General features: G+C 41.0%; 1 protein-coding gene across 1 annotated transcript in view; it reads left to right on the top strand.

Moving 5' to 3' along the window:
- The window catches only part of ABCC9 (ATP binding cassette subfamily C member 9), a 73,025-nt gene that overhangs the window by 11,734 nt on the left and 36,464 nt on the right, over positions 1-24,827 (top strand). The window contains exons 7-17 of the mRNA XM_074168907.1: positions 1,358-1,552; positions 4,388-4,552; positions 6,070-6,225; positions 9,259-9,393; positions 10,686-10,848; positions 11,493-11,533; positions 12,483-12,625; positions 15,372-15,480; positions 19,948-20,058; positions 20,998-21,070; positions 22,732-22,837. Coding sequence (XP_074025008.1) covers positions 1,358-1,552; positions 4,388-4,552; positions 6,070-6,225; positions 9,259-9,393; positions 10,686-10,848; positions 11,493-11,533; positions 12,483-12,625; positions 15,372-15,480; positions 19,948-20,058; positions 20,998-21,070; positions 22,732-22,837 — 1,397 coding nt within the window. The remainder of the gene's footprint in view (positions 1-1,357; positions 1,553-4,387; positions 4,553-6,069; positions 6,226-9,258; positions 9,394-10,685; positions 10,849-11,492; positions 11,534-12,482; positions 12,626-15,371; positions 15,481-19,947; positions 20,059-20,997; positions 21,071-22,731; positions 22,838-24,827) is intronic.

Genomic DNA, 24,827 nt, shown 5'->3' on the forward strand with positions numbered 1-24,827 from the left:
CTGTTGAAGTGCAGATTGTTTATGTAAGGAGGATGACAGTAGCCCCTGTAGAGCAGGCTACCTCAAAACCCTCTAGGCAACGAACTCAGACCCTTTTGGCTAGGAAACTCGCAGGAGGCCCCTTCTGCTCTTTCCCTCATCAGAAGAAGCAGTTTCATTCTTACCACTTTCTGAAATGTGAGCTCTAATTTGTCCCCGTGCTGCTCGTTTCTCTGCACTAAGTTTCTTGACGTTGGGTATGACCAGCCTGGCCTAATCCCTAGAAGCCAGTAAGCAGCTATCTGGCCCTCCTCTGCACTTGCGCGTTTTTGGCAGCACGCACGTATTCTATCTCACTGTTGAAGTGGCGTAAAAGAAAAAACAGACAAAAGAGGAAAAAAAAAAAAAAGACATGAGGTTCCAGGCAGGGTACAGACATACTTGCTTTTCTTTGGTTAATTTGCCGGGGCAGGGGGTTGTTATTACTGGGCTATACTTAAAACGTCTCTGTGAACACTCAAGAGGGCTTGGCTTCGGTTACAACTTGCAGGCATCTGTGCTACGTGAAAAATGACAGATGCTTTTTTCAAGTGTCAAAAGCTGCTGCCTGAAGCGCAAGGAAGCACTCTGCAGACCATGGGTCTGTTAAGTAAAACGCCTCTTCTTTAGATTAAAGGTGCCTCAGAAATACCAGAACTCCTTTGACAAGATAGGGAGAGATCTGCTGGTTGGCAGTTTAAGGCAAGAGTTGTGATATCGCACAGATTCACAGAACTGAAAGCGAGAAGGGACCCTTAGCTGATTTAATCTTACCTCCCAACATAGCCTGTTACTTTCACCTTTTTGACCCCAGTAATCAGTGGTTGACTGAAGTGTGTCTTCCTGGAAGGCATCCAGGAGATAGAAAAAAATCCAGATAAACTAAATTAAACTATATTGGTTCAGGTGCCTGTTCATGTTTTTTCCTTCAGTCCCTTTCTCACATCAGAAGCCTTTATTGGATCAAGTGGTTTCACAGCTACTGTGAAAGCCAAGATGACCCAAATGAGCAAGGGCTTGAAAGGTCAGACCTTTTCCTGAGCGCGCATGTGACAAGGAGCAATGTTATGTGCCAGTACAGTATTAATCTGCATTCCTACGTTCACAGGTTCAGAAAAGTGGTAGGATTTAGAGGGGAGGAACCACAGTTACCAAGAGGAGGCAGAATTTGAATTTTCTGTGAAGAATGTCTGAAAGATATGTGTGTTTGCTCCCTCACCTACTCCAAAACACCTTTCAGGAACGATTTGGGCATCCAGAAGGGAACAAAGTGGAAGTTGCTGTGTATAGGCAGGAGGTGTCTTCTTGGTACATTGATACCTGTTTCTCTGTTTTCCAGAAAAAGGTAGCAGACCAGCCCAATCGGAGTCCCTCCATATGGTTAGCCATGTACAGTGCTTTCGGACGACCAATTCTGCTCAGCAGCACGTTCCGTTACTTGGCTGACTTGCTGGGTTTTGCTGGGCCATTATGCATTTCTGGCATTGTCCAGGGCTTCCAGAATACAACCAATAATACAAATACAACAGAAAAGGTAATCTGACAATGTGGATTGAAAAACTTTGTTTAGTATTAGTTCTAGATTCATGTCAGGTATTTAATATGTTTATATATTATTATTATTATATATCTCATTAATATAATATTAATTATATTGTTAATTAATTAATTATTAATTATATTGTTAATATAATATTATATATTATTAATATTATTATTATACTTTTATATTTCTCTGATCATCATTGTATTATTTCATTGTTTCTTTCAAGCAAATTGTGTAATTTTTATTTTTTTTTTTATGAGAGATGGTCAAGTTATAAACCTGAGTAGTGGAAGTCTTTGGTATGAGTAGTGGAAGTCTTTGGTATGAATGCAACACAGGTAGCGGAGGCTTCCCCCAGTTGCCCGGCTTTCTGCCTCTTGTTAGAGTCATCCATGTAGTTCTGGGGAGAAGGAACAGCTTTTCTTCTCCTCTTCAACTGTGCCTCCTCGTTTCAGGCAGGACACCCACTGGTGGTGCCTCCGTGATGCATCCAGCAAGGATGAGTCTGGGAATTTTGCTTAATTTCTTTCTGTCCCTCTGTCCGATTGTAGTTCATTGACAAGTTTGAGTTCTCTGAAATCTGTTTTCCACTGGGAAGCCCAGAGTAGTTGCTCCCTGTTTGTGACTAATTATGCTGCTTGTTGTTGTGATGAAATGCATTGGTCCATGTGAGAAGTTGAAAAGCATCCACTGCACAAAAGATGCTAGTTCACACCTCGTTTCAAGTCTCACCGAGACTGAACTTTCAGAGATCATCTCTAAGCACCGAGCAAGTCTCTGATACAGAACATTTTCTATCATAAGGAAAAGAATTTATTAGTAGCTAGTGAAAAGATACAGGTAAAATTATTTTACTAGCTGACAGCAGAGAAGATACGATGAAGAAATTTTCCTACATCTGTCTTCTGATATGGAAGCATCTCCATGCACTTTATGCAGTGAGTATTTTGTATTTGAATGAGCAGATAGGTATGTAATGGAATAACATTTTCCCCTCCAGATAAAACACTTGACTGTCATCACTATCCAAACATCTTCTTCTTGGCTGCTCACTCCTGACATTCATTTTCTTGACTGATGGTCTGAATTTGGCTTTAGACCCTCATTCAGCCGTTGCACTGAAGGAGAGTTTAATTGTGCGGTTTATCAAATAAAGCTCTTTATCATCCTTGAACCTCCACTGTTGGGTTTGAGCCACAGAGTTAAAAGGAAAAGTGCATATTCTGCTTTCAAAAATGGGGGGGAGGGGGCTGCTTGTTGAACAAACAGGGTATTTTAGCTTGAAAATTATCATTTCTGGATCTCAGATTTGGGAATCTGTACCTTGTCTGCTTCCTTTATCTTTTCTACTCTTCAGTGTAGTGGGTTTAGTTGTGGGGGTTTTTAAGTTTTAATCAACGTTGGCTAAAGGGAAGATTAAAATAATTGGAGAACTTGAAATTACTCCAAGAACCTGGCTTGGTGACAGTCACTATTTCTCTTGGATACATTTCAGAATACATTTGCTTTTAATTTATGGATTTTGATAAACTTTCTCTTGGTTGTTCTTGCTATTATGTATTTCTCCTTTAATTTCTTTCTAGTTTCAATTAATGTGAATTAATTCAAGTTTATGTTTATTCCCCCTTAATTCCTGAGAATGTATGTACATTTATAAAGGTATCTCCAACATTATTTTATTATTGATATCCCCAGTATGTAGACATGGGGAAGTTAGATGCAGCAGAACATTAAAAGAAGAGTTTTCAAATATATTTATCTAACTATTCATGCGCTTAACCAGCCCTTGTTTCAAGAAGTCTTGGGCTGCTTGAGCTGCCTAGTCCTAATTTTTCAGTGGGATTTAGGTGTCTTACAGACACCGGACCTTTTGAAAACACTGCTAGGTGCCTATACACACCTTTTGGGTGTCAGCTGCCTGTGGCAGAGGGAGGAGTGTGTGGTGCGGAGGGGCTGGGGCGAAAGACAGTAGTCCAGAGCAATGAAGGAATTTTCAAGAGGATAGATACGTGCCTTGCTTTCCAATATTCCCCAAACCTTTCATCTCAGAATCAGGCTGGGTATTTTGGTAGAGCACGCATTTTCTGTCTTCTTTTTTTTTTTTTTTTTTTGTAAGAATGTCAGTACATCCTGCATCCAGCTGGCTCGGAAATACCAAAGGAACAGTCTTTCTTGCAGTATTTTGGTACATTTGTTTCCTGCTGCCTGAAGCAGAGCAGCACCGTGAACATAAAAACCAGAAAATAAAAACAAATAGTGTGATTTAAACAAGATTTTTTTTTCCCCTGTTGAGGCATTTAAACCTCATTTTTGTGGGGAATACTGGCATATATATTCTTATTTTACTCAGAACTCACAGGTATCATAGACCATATTTCTGGAAGGAATTGTTTCTATAATATGCAAATACAACACAAGTAACTAATCCCATATAATAATAATATTTCCTTGCAGCTTCTTTGTGGTGCATGGAATGATCTTTATTTTCTACTGAGTAGCATTCTATCCTACAAATCACCAGAATTTTATGGAAAAACTAAAGATAAGGCAGACATGGTGATGTCATTGTCCCTTTACTGCTAAAAACAATTCATTTTAGAACTGCTAAAATTTAAGATCCAAAGTCCTTGGAAGATAAGTGGAGTATTTAATTTGTATCCAAATGATTTTGATTCATAGGACAGTGAGAAATCTGATTTCCATAACTTTCCCATAATACCATCAATATTTTTTAGTCTAATGTAATGAGTTTCCTAGTTTCCAGAGTCTCAAGAATATATAATCCCTCCTATCCCACTTTCATAATTTTTTCCTTCTTTTCAGGTGAAAGATCCATCAAATTCATATCTTTCCTCAGAGGAATTCCTCAGGAATGTTTATGTTTTGGCAGTTCTTCTCTTCCTGGCCCTTATCCTGCAGAGGACATTCCTGCAGGCATCCTACTATGTGACTACAGAAACTGGCATCAACCTACGAGGTGCTTTACTGGTGAGCAAAGACGTTCCCATGATCTGCCAAGAAATTCACTAATAATAGCTCCAGCTTTGTACTTTCATTTGCCTTGTTCTTTATCTGAAGGCTCAGATAACAATTGTTTGAGAGCAGATATGCACTGGAAAAAGTAATGTCACTGATGTAGCCAAACTCATGGCAGCAATTCCTTTCGCCAAAATCTAAACCCATCACACTAACATGCAGAAGTTTAAGACTCACTCCCTGCATATAAGAACATGCCTTTCCAGATGGCACATAAGCAGTGTCGTTTTGGCTCTGCATCCGCTTTGTTCGTTTGCTTGTGCGGTTACTTCTGCTGACTGTGAACAGAGTCGTCTGCAGAGTATCTTTGGCTGAGCTGTGTTTTACGGGAACATTGTCCATGTATCGTGAGTGGTGATTCTGAATACTTATGCCCTTTTGCACAGAGCCCTGTGGGATGAGACAGGAGTGATTCATCTGCAAAACTGTGTCTCTAAAACCGGCATCCGTTAACCCTCTGTGAAAGCCCTGTTTATGAACTGGAGCCAGCAGCTCCAGCTGAGCACGTGGGTGGGTTGTAGCAGGGATCTCCGCGGACCAAACTCCACGGGCAGCAGTGGCGCTGTGTGCAAAACAGAAGCTGGAACTGATGTTTTGCCTGGTGTTACTAACCATAGGAATATCATCTCAGTGTGGAAGTTTCTTTTTTTTATGCATGCACTGTTCCGGACATTTTCTGCCTTCTCCCAGGACAAGCGGTACAGACTTGGTGCAGAAAAGCATACCTGATTCTTTCCTTGTGCTTTTGTGACTCCCATTTGCCAAAATGGGGACTCTTAGGACCATATGCAGCTGCTGTGATTCACCATGGTCTGTAGGCATTTCTGATTAATTCTACAGGATCTACCTTCCTCATGGACAAAACAGGGCAAAGAGCACAAATTATTTTAAAAAATTCCTTGAAGCTGCATTGTTCGATATTTGGTCATAACTGTGAACTGGGCTCACAATATTTGTCTTTAAAATTCTGGTGGATATAAGCCCTGATTAATTTTAAACCCTGTTAAGCCGCTACAGATGTTATGGAAATAGATGGCCAGGTAAAGGAGAGAAACCCAAAGGAATACATATCCACCCTGATCAAAACTTCATAGCATGAGTTTGACTATCTTGTCAGCAACAAGGATCTCTTTGACAGACGGTGTCACAGAAAAGCAGGCTCACCAAACACTTGTTTAAAAAGATCTTTGCCCAGTCTCCTAAATTTTGATGTTTTGTTGTCATTTTGTTCTATTTTAGGTCTGCCTTAAGCAGCAAACCTTTTAAGAGGAAGTGGAGTTTTTTAAAGTCAGTTCTCTCTCTTGTGCTTTCTCTCGCTCTGTCTCCACCTCTCTCTCTGTCCCAGGTGAGAGACTGGGAGAAGAGCTGTCTTAGGTAAAGACTGATACTGCAGTTTGAAACGTCCTGCTGCTACTGTTGTTTTATAATGATATCATTTTCATATCTTCCATTTTATTCCTTTCCCACAGGCAATGATATATAATAAGATCCTGAGGCTTTCCACATCCAACTTGTCCATGGGAGAGATGACGCTGGGACAAATCAATAACTTGGTTGCCATAGAAACAAATCAATTAATGTGGTTCCTGTTCCTGTGCCCCAATCTGTGGGCAATGCCTGTTCAGGTAGAGCATCAAAGCAAGGGCCTGATTTCAGAGATCCTCCAACCCGGTTGAAAAGAGTATATGTCTGTGAGACTACTACAAAATCCAGAGGGGAACCTGAACTTCACACTCATCTGCCAGGAGGACTGACAAGCAGAAATGTGGCCCATCATCTCCTCCAAGGGCTGGGAGGCTGTCTCTCCAAGGGCCAGTAAAGAGAGAGGATTCTTTGGAGCAGGGTTTCCATGTCATGGAAGTGGTCTGTGACTTTAAAAATGATGACCTGTCGTCCTTTCCCTGCTCACATTTCTTCCACTACTGACACAAGTCATTGCCTTTATTTCTGCCACATGGCAGCAGCACAGACATCTGACCAGCACTAAGTATTGCATTTGCAGCGTCCACTTGTAACTGCGTTTTGTGGCAGGAGCAAAAAGAAATTGAATCCTGCTCAGTGACAGACAGCAGCACTGACAGCGCTCTGCAGGAAGTGCTCAGAGGAGCTCTCATCTAAACAAGCTTAGTTACTGTACACATCTGGTTCTTAACAAGGCTGGGAAAGATCTGTAGGCAGATTAGCCTGAAAGAAATCTTCAAAAGTGCTAAACAACTTAATGACCTAAGCCATGCTGATTTGCCATGAAGCTTGGGCTCCTGTAGCACCTTCAGAATTTCAGCTTGGGATGGGATTGGCATGGTCGTTACCTATAGGTGATCCCACCAACATTAAACAAGTTTAAAAAGGGATAGAAGCCACTCTTAGAGTGAATCTGTTTTCCTGAAATTCCTGGAACTATATCAGTAATTGATTAATAATAGTCAGCAATATTACTACTACTAATGGAAACAAATACTGGTTTTATGTGTCTATTTTAGGATCAAGTAGGGTTTAGAGAGTCATGAAATAATTTATGGAGAAAAAGACAAAAAAGTTTGCGTGGTGCCTGAAGTTAGAAATAATACAGAGGGTTTCAATTTAAGTCACTGTTTCATATCCAGGTTTATTTGGAAGTGTTGCTGTTAATACTTTGAATGTTATTAAATGAACAGGTGGTCTGATTCCGGTGGCTAGGGAATAATTATAGCCTAAATTTACCACTCATTTGTCTCTTTAATAAAGTCTGTGTCTCAGCCACTGTAGGAATGTAATGGCCTTCCTCACCACTACTGTAAAAGGCTGGTTTGAGGAGGTTCTGTTGGTTTGGCTGATTCCTTAGATCACCTTCAGGCAATCAGGAGACAGGGAACACAGGGCAGCTTGACCATAGCTTTGTCCAGGAATGAGCATAGCATCACCCATGAGTTTGCACCTTCTGAAGAACTTGACAAGTGAGCATCTGTGGCCCAGGCTATAGGGGGCTCCTGCTCTTAAGCTCTATCAATTACAGTGATCACCTTACACCTCTGCTTCAATGACAAAACTGAAAGGGAATACTTACTTGCTCTTTCCTTCTCAAAGTATTATGCAGCTGGTATTAATGACACTGGTGGTGCAGTAATATATCTTTCTGCTTGATTAGCTCAATTGGCTGCTTTTTGGAAAAAAAGAGGGAAGAAACTAACTATTGGTAGTTATAGAACAAGAGGGAACGGCTTCAAGCTGCAACAGGGTAGGTTTAGACTAGACATTAGGAAGAAATTCTTCACAGTAAGAGTGATCAGACACTGGAACAGGCTGCCCAGAGAGGTGGTTGAGGCACCATCCTTGGATGAGTTTAAGAGTCGTTTAGATGTGGTGTTGGGGGATATGGTGTAGGGAAAAACTTTGTAGAGTAGGGATGATGGTTGGACTCGATGATCCCAAGGGTCTTTTCCAACCTAGATGATTCTATGATTCTATGATTCTATTCTATAGGCTGGATTATAACAATACCACTCTGAAAAAGGTGGTGGGACTATCCTGTCTTGCCTTATGCAAAGGACTTGAGCTTCAAGGGATGTCCCAAGAAACAGCAACTGCCAAGGCTACACCCTCCTCAGTAGAAGAGCTTGTAGCAACTACTGCACTTACATCCTTCCAGTGTGAAGACTGCGGTGAATCTTAGAAAATATATTGTATATCTTCCAATGCTGGCCTGTTATCAAGAACAAAAACTCCTTGCAAGATCAGGCCCCCAGTAAGCGCTTCAGTTTACCCCAAGTAAAAATTTCTACCTGTAAGCTTGTATTATTCTGCTAAGGAAATGGCATGTAGGTATGCTAATTGACATTACAGAAGCCTGAAAAGCTAAATAATGCTTTCAAAACATTGAACTCTACTGATTCTTATTTCTGATACCGTATAGTAAGAAGGCAGATTTAAAGATAGAAGTGACTCGCTGAAGAGATGGCAAAAATATAAAGTAGGGAACTAGTTCTTTATGTCCTGTTACTGAGGACATCTCTGTACCATAAAGTGGAGCCTTTAATAAAAATATTTATTTAGTAGAGCTTGTATTTACATGGGAACCAGAATCATGGTAGTTGCATCAGAGCCATGCCCAGGTAAACCTTTGTAGGAAGTGTTCCCAAACTCTTTGTAGGCCTAAGGTAGCATCTTGGTGATTTCCTACGGAGCTACGTAGTATTGATGCTCAAAGTCAGGTTTGTGTCTCCCCCAGCACATTGCTTCAGTGTCTGCCTTAGACGTGCCTCTGTCTGCAGTTGCAAGAGGACCACTACAACAGAATGCAACTGTGATTCATGACCATCCTAAGACCTTTGAATACTTCCAGAGTGATGTAAGGAGCTCTAGCGTAAATAAGACTTGAGGCCAGTGATTCTGTAAAATGCCCTGGGGCAAGCACCATCATTTTAGTGCTCCTTTAATTCTGTGGAAGTCTCGTCTGGAATTAGGACTACCAGGCAGTAACACAAACTATGCAGTTAATGTCAAAAATAAAGGCTTCTGGGTTCATTTCCCACACTTCCCAAACATGATCTTCTGAAGTATGGGCTCACTTGGTTCCTACAAACCTTTTTAACTGTTTATTAGAAGAACAAATATTTTTTTCTTGCTATCATTCTGGCATATTGAAATCTACTTTTTTTCCTGTGTTGCTTTTTTCTTCATAGATAATAATGGGTGTGATCCTACTTTATAATTTACTCGGAGTGAGTGCCTTGGTCGGTGCCGCTGTCATTGTACTGTTAGCTCCAATACAGTACTTCATAGCTACGAAGTTGGCTGAGGCTCAGAAGAGCACTCTTGTAAGTAAATTATTTCACTGACTTTTATGATCCAGAAATGAGAACAGGGAACCAGGGGTTCTGGATTCTGTTCTTGCTATTAGTCAACATTCATGGTGGAGGTTTGGACAAGCCGTCACTTAATTCCGTCGTCCCTCCCTTTCTGTTTTTCTGTGGCTCAGTATCTCTTCCTTCCTAATGTTTGTCAGACAAGAAACTGAAACTATGTGGGCCTTGACGTGCCTTCTCCACAGAGAATATTTTCCACCCAACTAGCACAGTTTCATCTGAATTCAATTCCATGAAAGGGTGTTACTCCTACATTCAGATTTTGTATTTCATGGGATGTTAGCAAACAGTACAAATGGCTGATAAATTATAAGAGGACAGTGCTAAAGAATGTGTACAACCACCCTCTGAAATGGCTAGAGACTTTATGCTCTTACACCAAGCTTTGATATTCTCTGAAAATCAGCTGGTACTGCTGGATTATCTATCATACATTCTTCAGTGCTGTGAGTTTATTTTGCTGTTTAATTTAGTTCACCAATTAGAAATATTTTCCGATGCTTTGTTTAATTTTTAACTTTATTCTCATGACCCTTGAACTTTTTTAATCCACCTTTGATGTTTGAATCATCAAATATTTAAAGATCCTTGTTATCTTACTATTCAGTAAGCAAATTATACATATGTGGATCTAATCTTCAGTACACTTCAATCCTGTTGAATTGTGCCAGTTTATACCAACAGAGGCTTTATCTTTGCATATTTTCAGAAATAATCTGAATCTTTCTTTTTGCTCTTTTCTGAGTTCTTCTGACTCATAACATCTTTTGCATTATGATTTTACCAAAATTATGATTACTGTTTTCTGGCGAGGGGCAATTAGCTAGTTATATCAATAAACATCTCACTCATTTTCATGAGCAGTCTGTATGAATCCCCAAACAAATCTTGTGTTAGCAATTACACACCTGTAGTCTGTCCGTTGTCACAGACACCATTGACCTACTAATCCACCTCCCTGAGTTTCGCCCCCTATTTGAAGGTTTCACATGTTTTGGTTTATTTTTCTTCTCAGAACAGGGTCACCTAATTTCCCCTCATATTTATAAACATTTTAATATCTGCAAAGAACATGGAATTTTATATTGTTTTACTCAGTATGGCAACTGAAAGCCTGTACAAAATCACAAACAAAATTATAAATCTTTAACGAATTATACAACAGAAGTGAAGGGAAAAGAGCAATCTCATTAAAACTACAAACCATTATCTTTTTCTTATCCTTGCTTTCTTTTGAAATGAAGGACTATTCTACTGAGAGATTAAAGAAAACCAATGAGATACTAAAAGGCATTAAGTTATTAAAGCTGTATGCCTGGGAGCACATATTTTGTACTAGCGTGGAAGAAACGAGAATGAAGGAACTCACCAGTCTCAAAACCTTTGCGCTTCATACATCTCTTTCCAGTAAGTAGCTATGTTTTTAGCACTTGGAAATGGATCCTGTTCTTCACGTCAACATTTCTTCTGATTTCAAGTAAAGCAAGATACAGCTGTGCCTATGGCACTTTTCCTGTGTGCATGTGTGGTATGTGATTAAAATGAACAGGCATAATGAACATACAACACAGAAACAAAATATAGAGCATATCTTGTTGATCTTTTTTTTTTTTTTGCAGTAAATTTTCTGTCACCTTCATTATGACATTACAGTTATGAATTGTTTTATAGTAAGGAGGCTCCAGATAATATTTGCAGCTCTGATTACACCAAAGATAAATTAGTGGCTGAAAGAAATTGTATTTTCTCTAATGTAGAAGAGCTGAGAGGGTAATGTTTTCATTGTGTTGCATAATAATTGTGCACATAAAACTTCTTATCCTGTTCACTAAACTATACAAATGAGATAATTCCTTGGCTTATTTGTTTGTGTGTTTAAGATCTCTCTCTGTCATGGAAGGAAATTCATTCTGGCAGAGGAATTTTCCTTTGGGAGTTTTTATTACTTGAATTGGAAATAACTGGATTCTTCTAGTGCCATAGAACTAATTGTAAACCTGTTTTTTTTTTATTTCATATAATCTGATGCCTATTTTATTTCTCTTTCACAGTTTTTATGAATGCAGCCATACCAATAGCAGCTGTTCTTGCAGTAAGATACATTTTTTTCACTTTTTCTTATAAAAGGGGAGAGAAAAAGACAAGGGGAGAAAGAAAGAAAGAAAGAAAGGACACCATTGTTGCTGTAGGACATACTCCTCATAAAACTAGCAGATGAGTTAATGTGCCCCTTCTAACTGTAGGATAGCATGACAGTGGAAGTCTCCATTGCCAGAGCTGGTATTTCACCAGCTGTGGTTTGTATTGGTAAAACCAAAAAGAAATATAAATTTTTACTGTAAGAAAAAAAGAAAGAAAAAATCACTGCCATTTGAAAGAAGACCCATTTTGAGAAGCTCTCATTTTGAAGGGTTTTTGGGTGGCTTTGCTTCTATTGTCTAGCAGTGAAAATCATTCCTGTTTCAAAATGCATTATAAGCCACCATTTCAGTTTTCAAGAAAGGGTACTCTGCAGTTTAAGGAGCAATAAATTTTGCTTGTCCTCTGGCTGGGGTTAAATCTCAGCCTAATGAACTAGAGGAACTATGGCATGCGGGTCAGTAAGGCGTCTTCATAGACCAAATTCAGAGGGCTTTACTCAGAGTATGCTGAGAGTGTGTACCAGAATTGGATGAAATAGGACCATAGTTCTGCATCTCTGAAAAAATCCGTAAGATTTATTAGTTTCTTACTGATTTTTCTGGGTTGTATGTTTCTTCTAATCCCTGAACTCGATTACAGAACTTTATAAAACTAAATGCTTTGATTTTACAAAGAATTTTTTTTTCATTCTTAAATATGTACGTCTTGAAATCACCGGCAAGTTTTAAAAATCTTTTTCGCTTTAACAGAAGGCAGCTTTCTTTTCAGTTTAGTAGGATTCCCAATAAATTGAGGTATATAAGTTATTGGCCTTAGTCGAGCAAAGTGTTTTGCTTGCCATCCTTGTCTATCTTTTTCAAGAGTCCTTATCCTGACATGTTCTTTTCCTGATGTGACAGACCTTTGTGACTTACGCGTATACCAATGACAAGCCACTGCAACCCGCCCAGGCCTTTGCATCATTGTCCCTGTTTCACATCCTGGTCACACCACTGTTCCTGCTCTCCACTGTGGTTCGTTTTGCAGTCAAGGCTATTGTAAGGTAAGTGGCCCTCCTAGTTTCTCCAACTCCTGCACACCTACATTCAATAATACAACAGGGAAGGTGCTGGAGAAAAAGGTTGTTTCTACCTGCTCATCTGGAAGAGGATTTAGAGGTGGGACTCTGATGTTCAGAAATGGGAGAGAAATCAGAGTAACCCTTTATTTTTACTGCGTGATACAGAGAAAAATCAATTCTCCCTTTTTGTTATAATTTCACCAGGTTTGACAGTCTGGATTCAGAGCCAGACTGTCCTTCCTTGGGATATGCTTCTTTTCTCACAGTATGGCCACCCGCCATCGCTCTCACTTAGTACTTTTCTAGGCTCTTGTCAACACAGAGGGAGATGAGAGACTGGTGTGAAGCTGTCTAGCAAGACAGGCCCTGCTGATGCAAGGAAAAGCATCGAGCTTAGCTCTACCTCCACAAAGAGTGCAATTGGGCTTTAAGTGAAAATTCGGTATTGCCCCACCTCTCATTGTCTATCACTAGCATGGACTGTCTTAAGACAGAGAGTGAATGGAGAAACATCGGACAATGAAAAACTAGTTGCTCAAGGGAAACTGAGCCCTACAGGACTTGTCTTATAGAGGAAATGCTGTTCCCCTGAATGGCAGTAAAGAGACATGGGAGAGGAAGCATGGCAAGGGAGACGTGGGAGTTTAGTCTGTAAGGGCTAGGGATCTGCGTGGCAGGGCAGCAAGGAAGTGGGCATGAAGTCGAAAAGATTTAAAAAAAAAAAAAGAAAAGGAACTCAGAAAATGTGTTGCTTCATCAGTATCTTATATGTTCCAGGCATTTATTTCTGCAAATAGCCCAACAAAACAACTTCCTTCGTGCTGTGCTATAAAGCACTTAATCTCAAGGGAGCCGGTTGGTAATAAGTCAAATTCCAGACTTTTGCATCAGTGGTCTGTATGGAGAGAGTCATGGTCACGGGGCAGTTATGTAGACGTACACACTGCCAAGATGTCCCAGGAGGCACAAGCTGACACCTGACTGGCAGTAACGTGTCATATGCCAAGCTCTAGCAGGATGTGAAGACCAAACTAACCTTCCCACCCAGAAACAGTTACTTCTTGCCAAGACTTGCACTTTGGCAAGGTATTGAATTGCTGCTGCCACTGCCTCTTCATGGTGGGTAACGATCATAACAAATGGCAGTCAAAGGGGCTTCAGGCTCCACAACTATCATTTGCCAGTACCACACTCACTTAAAAAAAAGTGTATAATTAAATAGGGTTTATTTTTCATCAAAGCGGCATCAGAACCGCATGAGAGATTTTTCCTGACTAGAAAATCTCAAGTCTCCTTTATAAATCATCCCAGCCTCTACATAGAGATGTTAGCTCTACGTTTAGCGTAGCCCTAATATCAAAATTGTGTGTACATTTTCCTTAGCACTGCTGGACGCCCCTCAGGACGTTATTTAAAGACCATATTTGCCAAAACAAACTTTACCCTTTGGCAAACATATTTCCTAACATCTTTCTCCCATGAACATCTTGTCCTCCAAGTGAAGAATGAAGAATATGTGTTTGGCCACTTCACAGCTCTATCATCAATCAGATAAATGTATATGAGTACGCACTCGCTTGTGTTATGTTTAAGTTCTTATACTTTGGTCAGAATCTCCATTTTATTGTAAAGAGTAGTTCTAGTACCATGAAAGCTTTTGATGACACCTGTCCTCATTCCAATGCAAAGTAATGGTTGATGTCTTCTTCAACAGATGATCAGAACGAGGTCTCTAATCTTCTACAAGAAGATAAATTCTTGCTTGATGCACTTACGTAAGACTGAAATTCTGATATGGGTTTTAGGCACGTAAATTTTCCTTTCAAAAGAGGACAGGAACAGGTATACTGACAGGAGGGAATAACGACAATCGCAGCGCTTTCTTGCTAACCAGTATCTCTGTGGCTTGGACATGTATTGATAATTTCATACAAAATGTTCAGGCAGGCCTTGAAACAAGACTGCATTCCCATTTGCAGATTAATGTTCAAATCCCTGATCTGAAGTCATATGTCCTTCTGCTGTCACAGTCTCACAATGCACCTTGCACAATGCACCTTGATTTTAGTTTTTGCACAGTAACGTAGCTTCACCACAATCAGTGGGTGCTTTTGTTCATCCCTTCCTCAGAATGATAAAGAGACGGGTGCACTCTGAAAGGAAGTGGGGCAGAAAGAGCACAAAATCCTGTGATGAATGATGAATTGAACCTGTGCACTGAATGTCCCGGGGACAGTTTTAAGAAGTAGGCAAAGAGAGCTCCTGCTGTATTTCTCCATGAATGGCTATGGCTGTGCTCATTTGTGCGGTATTCAGCCCTGTCTGCATGCAGTGTATGCAAAAGCTGTGTCCAAGATACACCTGCTGCATTGCCATTTTCAGAGAATGTAGGTGGGTGAATGACTCATTTATGCATCCTGCCCATGCATGGGCATGAGAAAGCCACCAAAAAGAAAAGCTTGCCAAGATGGAAACCATTCCCTCAGAGCTCTAGTGGCACTCACATGGCTAGCTCTCCTCTTCATTCCCAGCTACCAATGTCCTCTTCCACATAATTTTCCACTTGCTTTCAGGGAGACAGGCAGACAGTCCGACAGAAAACCAAAAGTATCCCATGAAATTCTTCTGGAACACTTCCGATATATCCTGCTGACTGGACTGCACAAAAATGGAGATGTACCCATGGAAAGCTGGGTTTATTTAACTCACTGTTCTGTTGTCTTTCAAGTGTACAGAAGCTGAATGAGTTTCTCCTGAGTGACGAGATTGGAGATGACAGCTGGAGAGGTGGAGACAGCTCTGTAGCTTATGAATCCTGTAAGAAGCACACGGGACTTGTAAGTTCTGTTTTAAGACACTGAATTTCAAAGCAGAGAGGCCCCAAACGAGGCCAGCGGCCTAGCTGATAGGCCTCAGGAGTTTTGGCTTCTAGCCTGACTCTAACATTGACCAGTTTTGCCTCTTCTGTGTTGCAATTTCTGTGTTTCTATGACATGAAAGGTTCCCAAACACCTTCAAGCATTGCTGAAGCGCCAGTAGCAATAAAAGCCCTGTAACACAGCAGCACATTAACACAGCGTTCAAATTCAGCCTTCTCAGTTTTTATAAGAGGCCCAGGTTGCATTTCCTGTGGTTATGGGGTTTGTGCTATATATTACCAGTACAACCCATCGTACGATGGGCATCTTTAGGTAGGACCAATTCACATTGGAGGTGGGAAAAGCAACACTAAACTTTGTGAAATAGGAATTCATTCCAAAATGCTATTTCTGGAGTGCTAGGCATACAGTGAATTTGAGTAAAATTTGAAGACAAAAAAAACCCAATGGAGATGATTTTGAAGGGGGAAAAACCCAAGGGAGGGTCTTTGCCCACAAGCTAGCCGGGCTCATTGGCAGAGCTTTAAACTAGGCTTGAGGAGGGAGGGGGCAATATCAGGTTTGCCCATGGCAAGCTGTGGGGTGACAGGCAACAGTTAGAGGGACAGGGTGCTAGCGAGGGCCTGCGACCTGTCACTCTGAGGTGTGCTGGCTGCACTGCAGCACACTTGAAGTCTTGCCAAGATGAGACAGGGGCTCCTAAGGTAATAGAGAGATACACCAATGAGATGGATACGCCAAGAGAGATACACCAGTGAAACACCCCAAAGTAATTAAGGGATGTTCCTCTAACAAGGTGACACAGCCGACAGCCCAGCTGAAGTGCCTCTGCACCAACACACACAGCATGGGCAACAAATAGGAGGAGCTGGAAGCCACCGTGCTGCTAGAAGGCCATGGCCTAGTTGCCATTACTGAAGCCTGGTGGGATGAATCCTATGACTGGAGTGCGGCTATCGGTGGCTGCAAGCTGTTCAGAAGGGACAGGCGAGGAAGGAGGGATGGAGGCGTTGCCCTGTACATCAAGAAATGGATAGGGTGTGAAGAGCTGTCTCTGAAGAATAGCCATGAGCTGGTTGAAAGCTTATGGATAAGAATAAGAGACCGAGGCAACAAATGGAACCTTGTGGCTGGTGTCCACTGCAGGCCACCAGATCAAGGGGGGCCTATTGATGAAGCCTTCTTACTCCAGCTACAAGGTGGCATCACGCTTGCAGGCTCTTGTCCTGCTGGGGGACTTCAACCACCCTGACATCCGCTGGAAAAGTAGCATAGCGAGTTGTAGCAATCCAGGAGACTCCTGGGGTGCATCGAAGATAACTTCTTAAGCCAGGTAATAGACAGCTTCCCTACAGGAGATGCAATACTGGACCTCACGGTCACCATCGAAGTGAGCTAATTGGTGACATCAAGACTGGAGGCAGCCTGGGCTGCAGTTATCATGCACTGGTGGAGTCCACAGTCCTGAGGGGTATGGTTCAGGGGAAGACTTAAAGTCAAGACGCTGAATTTTAGGAAGGCAAACTTCCAGCTCTTCAAGGAATTAATCAATAGAACCCCCTGAGAAACTGCCCTCAGGGGCAAGGGAGCAGAACAGAGTTGGCAGATCTTTAAGGGTGCTTTCCTTGGAGTGCAAGAGCTCTCAATCTCCAGGTGTAAGAAATCAGGAAATGAGGACAAGAGACTGGCATGGCTGAGTTGAGACCTACTGGTCAAACTGAGGGGCAAGAAAGAGATCCACAGGCAGTGGAAGTATGGACAGATATCCTGGAAAGAGTATAGGGACACTGGCCAGTTGTGTAGGGATGGGGTCGGGAAGGTCAAGGTGTGGATGGAGCTGAACTTGGCAAGGGGTGCAAAGAATAATAAGAAGGGCTTCTATAGGTATGTCAACCAGAAAAGGAAGGTGAAAGAAAGTGTACCCACCCTGATGAGCAAGACTGGCAAACTAGTAACAACGGACAAGGAGAAAGCTGAGGTACTCAACAACTTTTTTGCCTCAGTCTTCACTGGCAACCTCTCTCCCCACGTCTCAGGTGGATGGACTGCAAGGAAGGGACTGGGGGAGCAAAGTCCCTCGCACTGTAAGAGGAGGTCAGGTTTGTGACCACCTGAGGAACCTGAATGTACGTAAGTCTATGGAACCTGATGAGATGCATCCCAGAGTCCTGAGGCAATTGGCTGATGTAGTTGCCAAGCCACTCTTTGTGTTATATGAAAAGTCATGGTGGTCAGGTGAAGACCCCAGTGACTGGAAGAAGGGAAACATTGCACCCATTTTTTAAAAGAGTAGAAATGAAGACCCTGGGAACTACCAACCTGTAAGCCTCACCTCTGTGCCTGGGAAGATCATGGAACAGATCTACGGATGTCATCTATCTGGACTTCTGTAAGGCCTTTGACATGGTCCCCCACAACATCCTGCTCTCTAAATTGGAGAGATATGGATTTGATGGGTGTACTGTTTGGTGGATGAGGAACCGGTTGGATGGTTGCATCCAGAGGGTAGTGGTCAGCTGCTTAATGTCCAGATGGAGATCAGTGACAAGTGGTGTCCCTCAGAGGTCCGTACTGGGACCAGTACTGTTCAATAGCTTCATCAATGTCTTAGACAACGGGATTGAGTGCATCCTCAGTAAGTTTATGGACAACACCAAGCTGAGTGGTGTGGTTGACATGCCCGAGGGATGGGATGCCATCCAGAGAGACCTGTACAGGCTTGAGAAGCGGGCCTGTGCGAACCTCATGAGGTTCAACAAGGCCAAATGCAGGGTCCTGCACCTGGGTCAGGGCAACCCCCCGCATCAAGCTAGGCTGGGGAATGAAGGGATTGAGAGCAGCCCTGCCGAGATGGACTTGGGGGTACTGGTGTATGAAAAACTGGAAATGAGGCAGCAATGTGCGCTTGCAGCCCAGAAAGCCAACCACATCCTGGGCTGCATCAAAAGAAGTGTGGCCAGCAGGTTGAGGGAGGTGATTCTGACCCTCTACTCTGCTCTAATGAGACTGCTCCTGGAGTACTATGTCCAATTTTGGAGCCTTCAGCACAGGAAGGACATGGGTCTGCTGGAGTGAGTCCAGAGGAGGACCACAAAAATGATCAGAGGGATGGAACACCTCTCCCATGAGGACAGGCTGGGAGAGTTGGGGTTGTTGAGTCTGGAGAAGAGAAGGCTCCAGGGAGACCTTATTGTGGCCTTTCAGTACTTAAAGGGGGCCTACAGGAAAGATTGGGACAAACTTTTTAGTAGGGCCTGTTGTGACAGGACAAGGGGTAATGGTTTTAAACTAGAAGAGGGAAGATTTAAACTGGATATAAGGAAGAAATTTTTTTACAATGATGGTGGTGAAACACTGGAACAGGTTGCCCGGAGAGGTGGTAGATGCCCCATCCCTGGAAACGTTCAAGGTCAGGATGGGAGGGGCTGTGAGCAACCTGATCTAGCTGAAGATGTCCCTGCACATTGCAGGGGGGTTGGACTACATGACTTGTAAAGGTCCTTTCCAACCCAAACTATTCTATAATTCTATGATTTGGGAAAAGGTATTTTTTTCATTTTGATTTTTTTCTAAAGCTAGATATTTCAGCTGTTTCAAATTGATTACATAGTTTTAAATGTGAGTAAAAATTGAAGATGGCACCAGAAAGAAAGGATTAGTACAAAAAAGTTTTATTTTGAGCCGCATTACATTAATTTGTCAACCAGAAACATTTTTCTTGTTTTTATGACTTAAGAAATGTAAAAAAAGGAAACAAAATTTAAATTGTTTCAGCATTTATTTTGCTTCTCTTGTCCACCTTTTTCCCAGTCTTACAGACAGAGACAGACAAAGTCTAGAGGGAAAAATAAAGGTAATATCTGTAAAGATTAAATCAATCACTGTATAGCTCAGCTATAAGGAATCACTAAGATTGCACCGATTCAGCTCAATACAGTGGTGCTGACAAATACCACAGGTAGCTCTGAGTGAGCTAGCTCCGCAAATAATGCTATTATGCATTAGCGAGGTTCTCTGCACAAGCTGGTTTGGTATGCTTCTCACCCCTGCAGCTGTACTGCTTCCCAGACCCAAACTGGTAACTCCGCATGCCATTACACTTTCACTGACACAGCTTTGTTTGGAGCCACCTCAGGCAGGGCAGATTTACCTAGTGATTTGAGGAGGAGGACAGAGCTGAAATTTGGGATGGTTATGCATGGGAAACCAAAAATCAGATATTTGCAGTTAAGGGTGTTTAAAACATTGCACTACGTGCATCACAGTAGCGTGTCTTTATTATTACATACATTGAAAAGCACTTGTTTCTTCTTGTGACCTAGAATTGTGGTAGAAAAGGGAGTGGATCATTTGTTTTATAGGGAACCAAATGCTGTTGTCTCTTGACAATTCCAACTTTTATCCTTTCTTCATTTCACTATGTAGCACACCAAGGCCATCAACAGGAGACAGCCCCTGAGGTACCAGCTTGAAAGCTATGAACAGCCAACAAGGAAGCAAACACGTCCTGTGGAGATAGATGATATCGCAATCAAGGTGGTTTGAAAACATCATCTTATTCTTTACAAGGAGCAGGTCCTCCTGCAACAGTACCATTTGTGCTGTTCTTCCAAAGGCATTGGAAAGAACAAGCACTTTAGCCAAAAATAAAGTGAGAATTCACTGCAGATCAGCTCATTGTAGTGATTCCCTGTCTTGTCAGGAAACAGAAGCATCATGAGTCTAAAGGAACAAAAGGATAGATAGACAGAGAGATAGATATGCAGATAATCTGATATGCAGAGATTAATATAGATTTTTCAGGCTTTCCCTTGATGCATTTCTATTTCACTCATAACCATGATATAAACTTCCGAGTAATTTTTTGACATCTATTATGACATATCATTTATTATGACATTGTTTTAAGTCATGTTGACCAACTTGTTCCCATATACGTGCTCTGTACGAAGAATGCTTCATGGCCCTGCCAACTCCCAAGGAAGTATGCACAAAAAGGCTAGGGTGCACTGGGGCACATATTTCTTATGTCCAGCATAAACCTTGTGAATCTTCAATTTGCACTTTGGGAATACATTCGCAAGGGGCCATATATCCCAATATACAGAATAATTCATTCCTTGATAAGCTATGCTATTTAGATTGTCACCAGGGAGGTCTTGTGATTGTTAGTCTCTAATCTTATACTTGTCAGCATGAAGGTATTTGGTAAATAGAGTTCCAGATCATCCTTTTATTGTATTTCATACAGTATATTCACTTGTGTACATAACTTTTGTTATTGACAAACTTTTCTGAGTTTGGCGATCTTAACCAACCTAATTGGCTTTTTGGTTTTTGTTTATGAGCATACCTCACCATGTCTATTAATCACTGATTTCTTTTAGTAACGTATTTTAAACCCAAACTAGACATTCTATTTTTTTTTTTTACCTCATGTGTTTATATATCTGACATGTGGTAATTGTTTTGTAGGTGACCAATGGATACTTTTCATGGGGAAGTGGTTTAGCTACATTATCCAACATAAACATCAGGATCCCAACAGGTAGGATAAATGCACACCTTAAACATGAAATATGTAATATCAAATGGCTACTAATTCTACTTCTTGTTGTTGTGAAAAGCACACATCCACACATTTAGGTTTTTATAAGAAAAAATGAAGGTTAAAAATGTATGCAAGGTCATGAACTGTATTGGTCATATAGCAGTATCATTAACCTAAAGTACTATAAATAAAAAATTACATGTTTTTTATATACTTACATACTTGATATAGTTTTTATAATAGCAGGAAGAAAGTCAAGAGTAAGAATAAATATGAAAAAGATGGTTTCAAAAATATTCATTATTATTTTTAATAGGCAAATTAAGAAAAGGAAGAGGGAGAACTCCAGACTTGTTCAAATGAAGAGTCCATCTAATTCAATATTTTATTTCCAGCAGTGTCTACCAGTGGATGCACAGGGACACAGCAGTCATATATTATACTTCTCCTACCATTCTTCAACATTACATTCTTCCAGTTCACAGCTTTTTTCATCTCCAAGAATTCCTTGAGCCTCATGCAGTTTTTCTGTTAAGAAGTCCTCAATAAATTTCTTTTTCAATTAATTTCTCTCTGTCTAGATGAGCTCCTGCCATTTCTTGCATCCTCGATGTCTTTTGTCTAGGAGTTTCAGAGGTTTACGAACCATTGATTTGTTTTGGAAGACTTACATCCATAGCAAGTGCGAAAAGTAGCAACTTTTTTTCCTTCTTCTTCTTTCTTCTTCTTCTTCTTATTGTTGTTGTTACTATTGTAAAATTCCCAACACTGTTGGTGTTTCATGTTATTGAATAGTCTTGTATTTTATTTCTATATCCTATCAAGTGCTTAGTTGTAAAATAGCTTATTATGTTAGGTTGACACATCTTAGATAACACATCGTTACTAAGAAATTCCAAAGTACTATATGTAATCCCAAAGTCTATCTATTTTTTTTCACTGTAGCATTAGGTGTCCTATACATGGATGAACACTTCTTTGTGCTGGCCCAGTGCAACATACAACACCAGCAGAAGGTCTTTGCTCCAAGGAGCTTAACAATCTAAGGCCATGGGTTTACAAGCTGGGTGAGCCAGTCTAAAAGTTCACCTCCTTTAAAAGGAATGAGACCATTAACTCCCCAGCTCGTGAGAAGCTTACCTGGCAAATGCACTAGCTAGCACAGCCAGTGAGTTCAGTTAGTTTATGGGAATACCTGAGAAGCATCATTGCCACTACAGAGTGGGACTGAAGGTAGGAAAGTGGTGGGGGGGAAGGAGTACAGCAAAGGGGAGAAGAGTAGTGGATCCTCTTTCGGTTGTAGTCACTTTATTAGATTGGCCTAAATTTTCATGGAACTGCAGCCTAAGTAGTCACTCCCCACTTTATATCATTTGACCCTAAAAATCTTCAATAAAGTAACACACTCCCATACAATGTATGATAACATATGTCAAAGCAAGTCTCATTCCTTTGGAGATTAGCGTGTGCTTGTACTGTCCATTAATGTATATTTCCATTGATGAACACATGCAATATTGCCCATTTGCGTAGTGGATGCTAACAAATCTAACCAACTATTTCAGGTGGCTTAGGATTGGGTCTAGTTGGTCCTTGTGGACTTGAGTTGAACTGGTCTTTTTCTTTTTTTGAAAATGTTCTTGTTGTTATTACCATAGGTCAGATGACAATGATTGTGGGTCAGGTTGGCTGTGGCAAGTCATCACTTCTCCTTGCTATATTGGGAGAGATGCAGACGCTGGAGGGAAAAGTTCACTGGAGCAAGTATGTTTCATATAGCTATTAATTGCTGTATTCATTTAAGAAGGAGGGAGTTGGGGTTTGCTGCAAGAAATGGAAACTTCGTGTCTCAGAACTGCATGTTAAATGATTATTATCACCCAGATCCTCTCTGGAGGGCGTTACCTGCAAACTTAGGGATTTTCGTAGCTGTTCTGGTCATGGTTCAGATCCGACCGCCTCAGGAAGGGAAAGAGGATAGCGTGGTGATTAATAGCTAATATATTAATATCTTACAATATCTAATAAATTAGCCCTATCAAATGACCCAAATAGAAAGCATATACTATTCCTGTTATCCAGTAGTCTTCAGTGCTGGGAGTTGGCTCTGGATTTACAGTACTCTCTATAATTGAAGACAGTCTTATAGCAAATACCGCCCATTACCATGCTATCTCCAAACTCCCTTATGGTGAGAACAATGAGGTGCAATGTACTTTTGCTGTGTTTCATCAAGGGTGTTTGTAGTCTAGTAACATTTCAGATAATATTTGCAACTCAGGTTGTGCGAATAATGAAATTCTTCAAGAAGCATCGAAGGGGTGGGATAATTAATGTGTAAAAGGCAAAACAGCTCCGGTTTGAATGCCTATCTGGATTATTGAGCCAGCATTGTTACTCTTCTACTGTACACACCTCTGAAAGCATCACAGGCTGGAGCTTCTTCAGAAGTGGAGTACCAGCGTACAGGAAAGGCTGTCTTTCCCACTCAGTGATGATGCTGCTAGCAGAAAAAAAAAAGGTGATATTATAACATCAATGATCAATGTGATCAATGCTTTTCCCCTTCCTTGGTATCTGCCCAAGCCTCACCTATGGAAGTCAGTGTTACTCTTCACAGTCATATGTTCTGGAGGCAGCCTGAGAACACCAAATACCTAAGGACTAAAGGCTATGGAGAAGCTGTTGCTGAAGAGGGAACTGCCAGTGAGGTCAGGCCTTGGACCCCCATGAATTGAGACCCAGTGAATGAGCACTTCCTACAGAAACTTAGTGGGCCAGCGACCACCCTTCCAGCATAGGCAGGGCAGAGGCTGTGGAAGGGATGTGCTGTAACCCCAAGACTTGTTCTTTGATTTTAAAGATCAGTTCTGTTTCCTTAAAACTACCAAGTCAAAGTCTTCTTAATTAGCTGTTAATTACAGTGAATTTTGTCACAGAGACCAATATTTTGTTGCCCCGTCCCTTGACTAGTAATCTTTTACTAGTCATCTTTTTCCTACAGCAATGTTTCAGGCTGGAAATTTTTGCCTTTCCTGTGCTAGTATGCGTGGCATTTTTTATTCCCCAGCCATATTTCATTGTCTGCTATTTTAAATGTATGATCTCACTGGAGTAGCAGGTACAGTTGGAGCCAAGGCAAGACTAACTTTAGTTTAATTATATGTGAGTTTAAGCTTTGAAGGAGGAAGAATATGTGACTTACCAGTTTATTTCTTTGAGACATATAATGAAGGTTTTGACTTCACAATCAGGCATTTTTTTTCTGAGTAGTTTAAGAAAATACAAAGAGTAGAGTGTACCTTAAAATTATTCGCACAGCTGTTTTGAAAGGTATGTTTGAGAAAGAACTTTCTCAACTTTGTCCTAGAGAAAGATATGGAAGATTAGGAAGATTAGACAAAAAGAGAAATCTTAGAAAGATACTAGAGGCAGATTATGAAATACTATTGGTTTCACATTGTTCAAGAGGGATTAAGCTCATATTGCCAATTGATTAGCTATCTGTACATAACCAAACAGGTAACTCAGGTTTTAACCAGCATCTCAGGCCTTACTGAGTGACTTTTTTCATTGCAAACTGTAATTTGGTACTGTGGTGTAGCTGATGCAAACATGGTTATGTTTTGCTGGTAATTTCAGACTGCCTGACAGACAGATGAATACAGAAGGATACGTCAGGTATTAACTAAGAGGATCCTATTCTTTACAAAACCATAATGAAGGTGCTATTTACTGTTTTAAAACCTTTTCC

This window comes from Numenius arquata, chromosome 2 (genome assembly GCF_964106895.1).
Source record: "Numenius arquata chromosome 2, bNumArq3.hap1.1, whole genome shotgun sequence".
NCBI classification, from domain to species: domain Eukaryota; kingdom Metazoa; phylum Chordata; class Aves; order Charadriiformes; family Scolopacidae; genus Numenius; species Numenius arquata.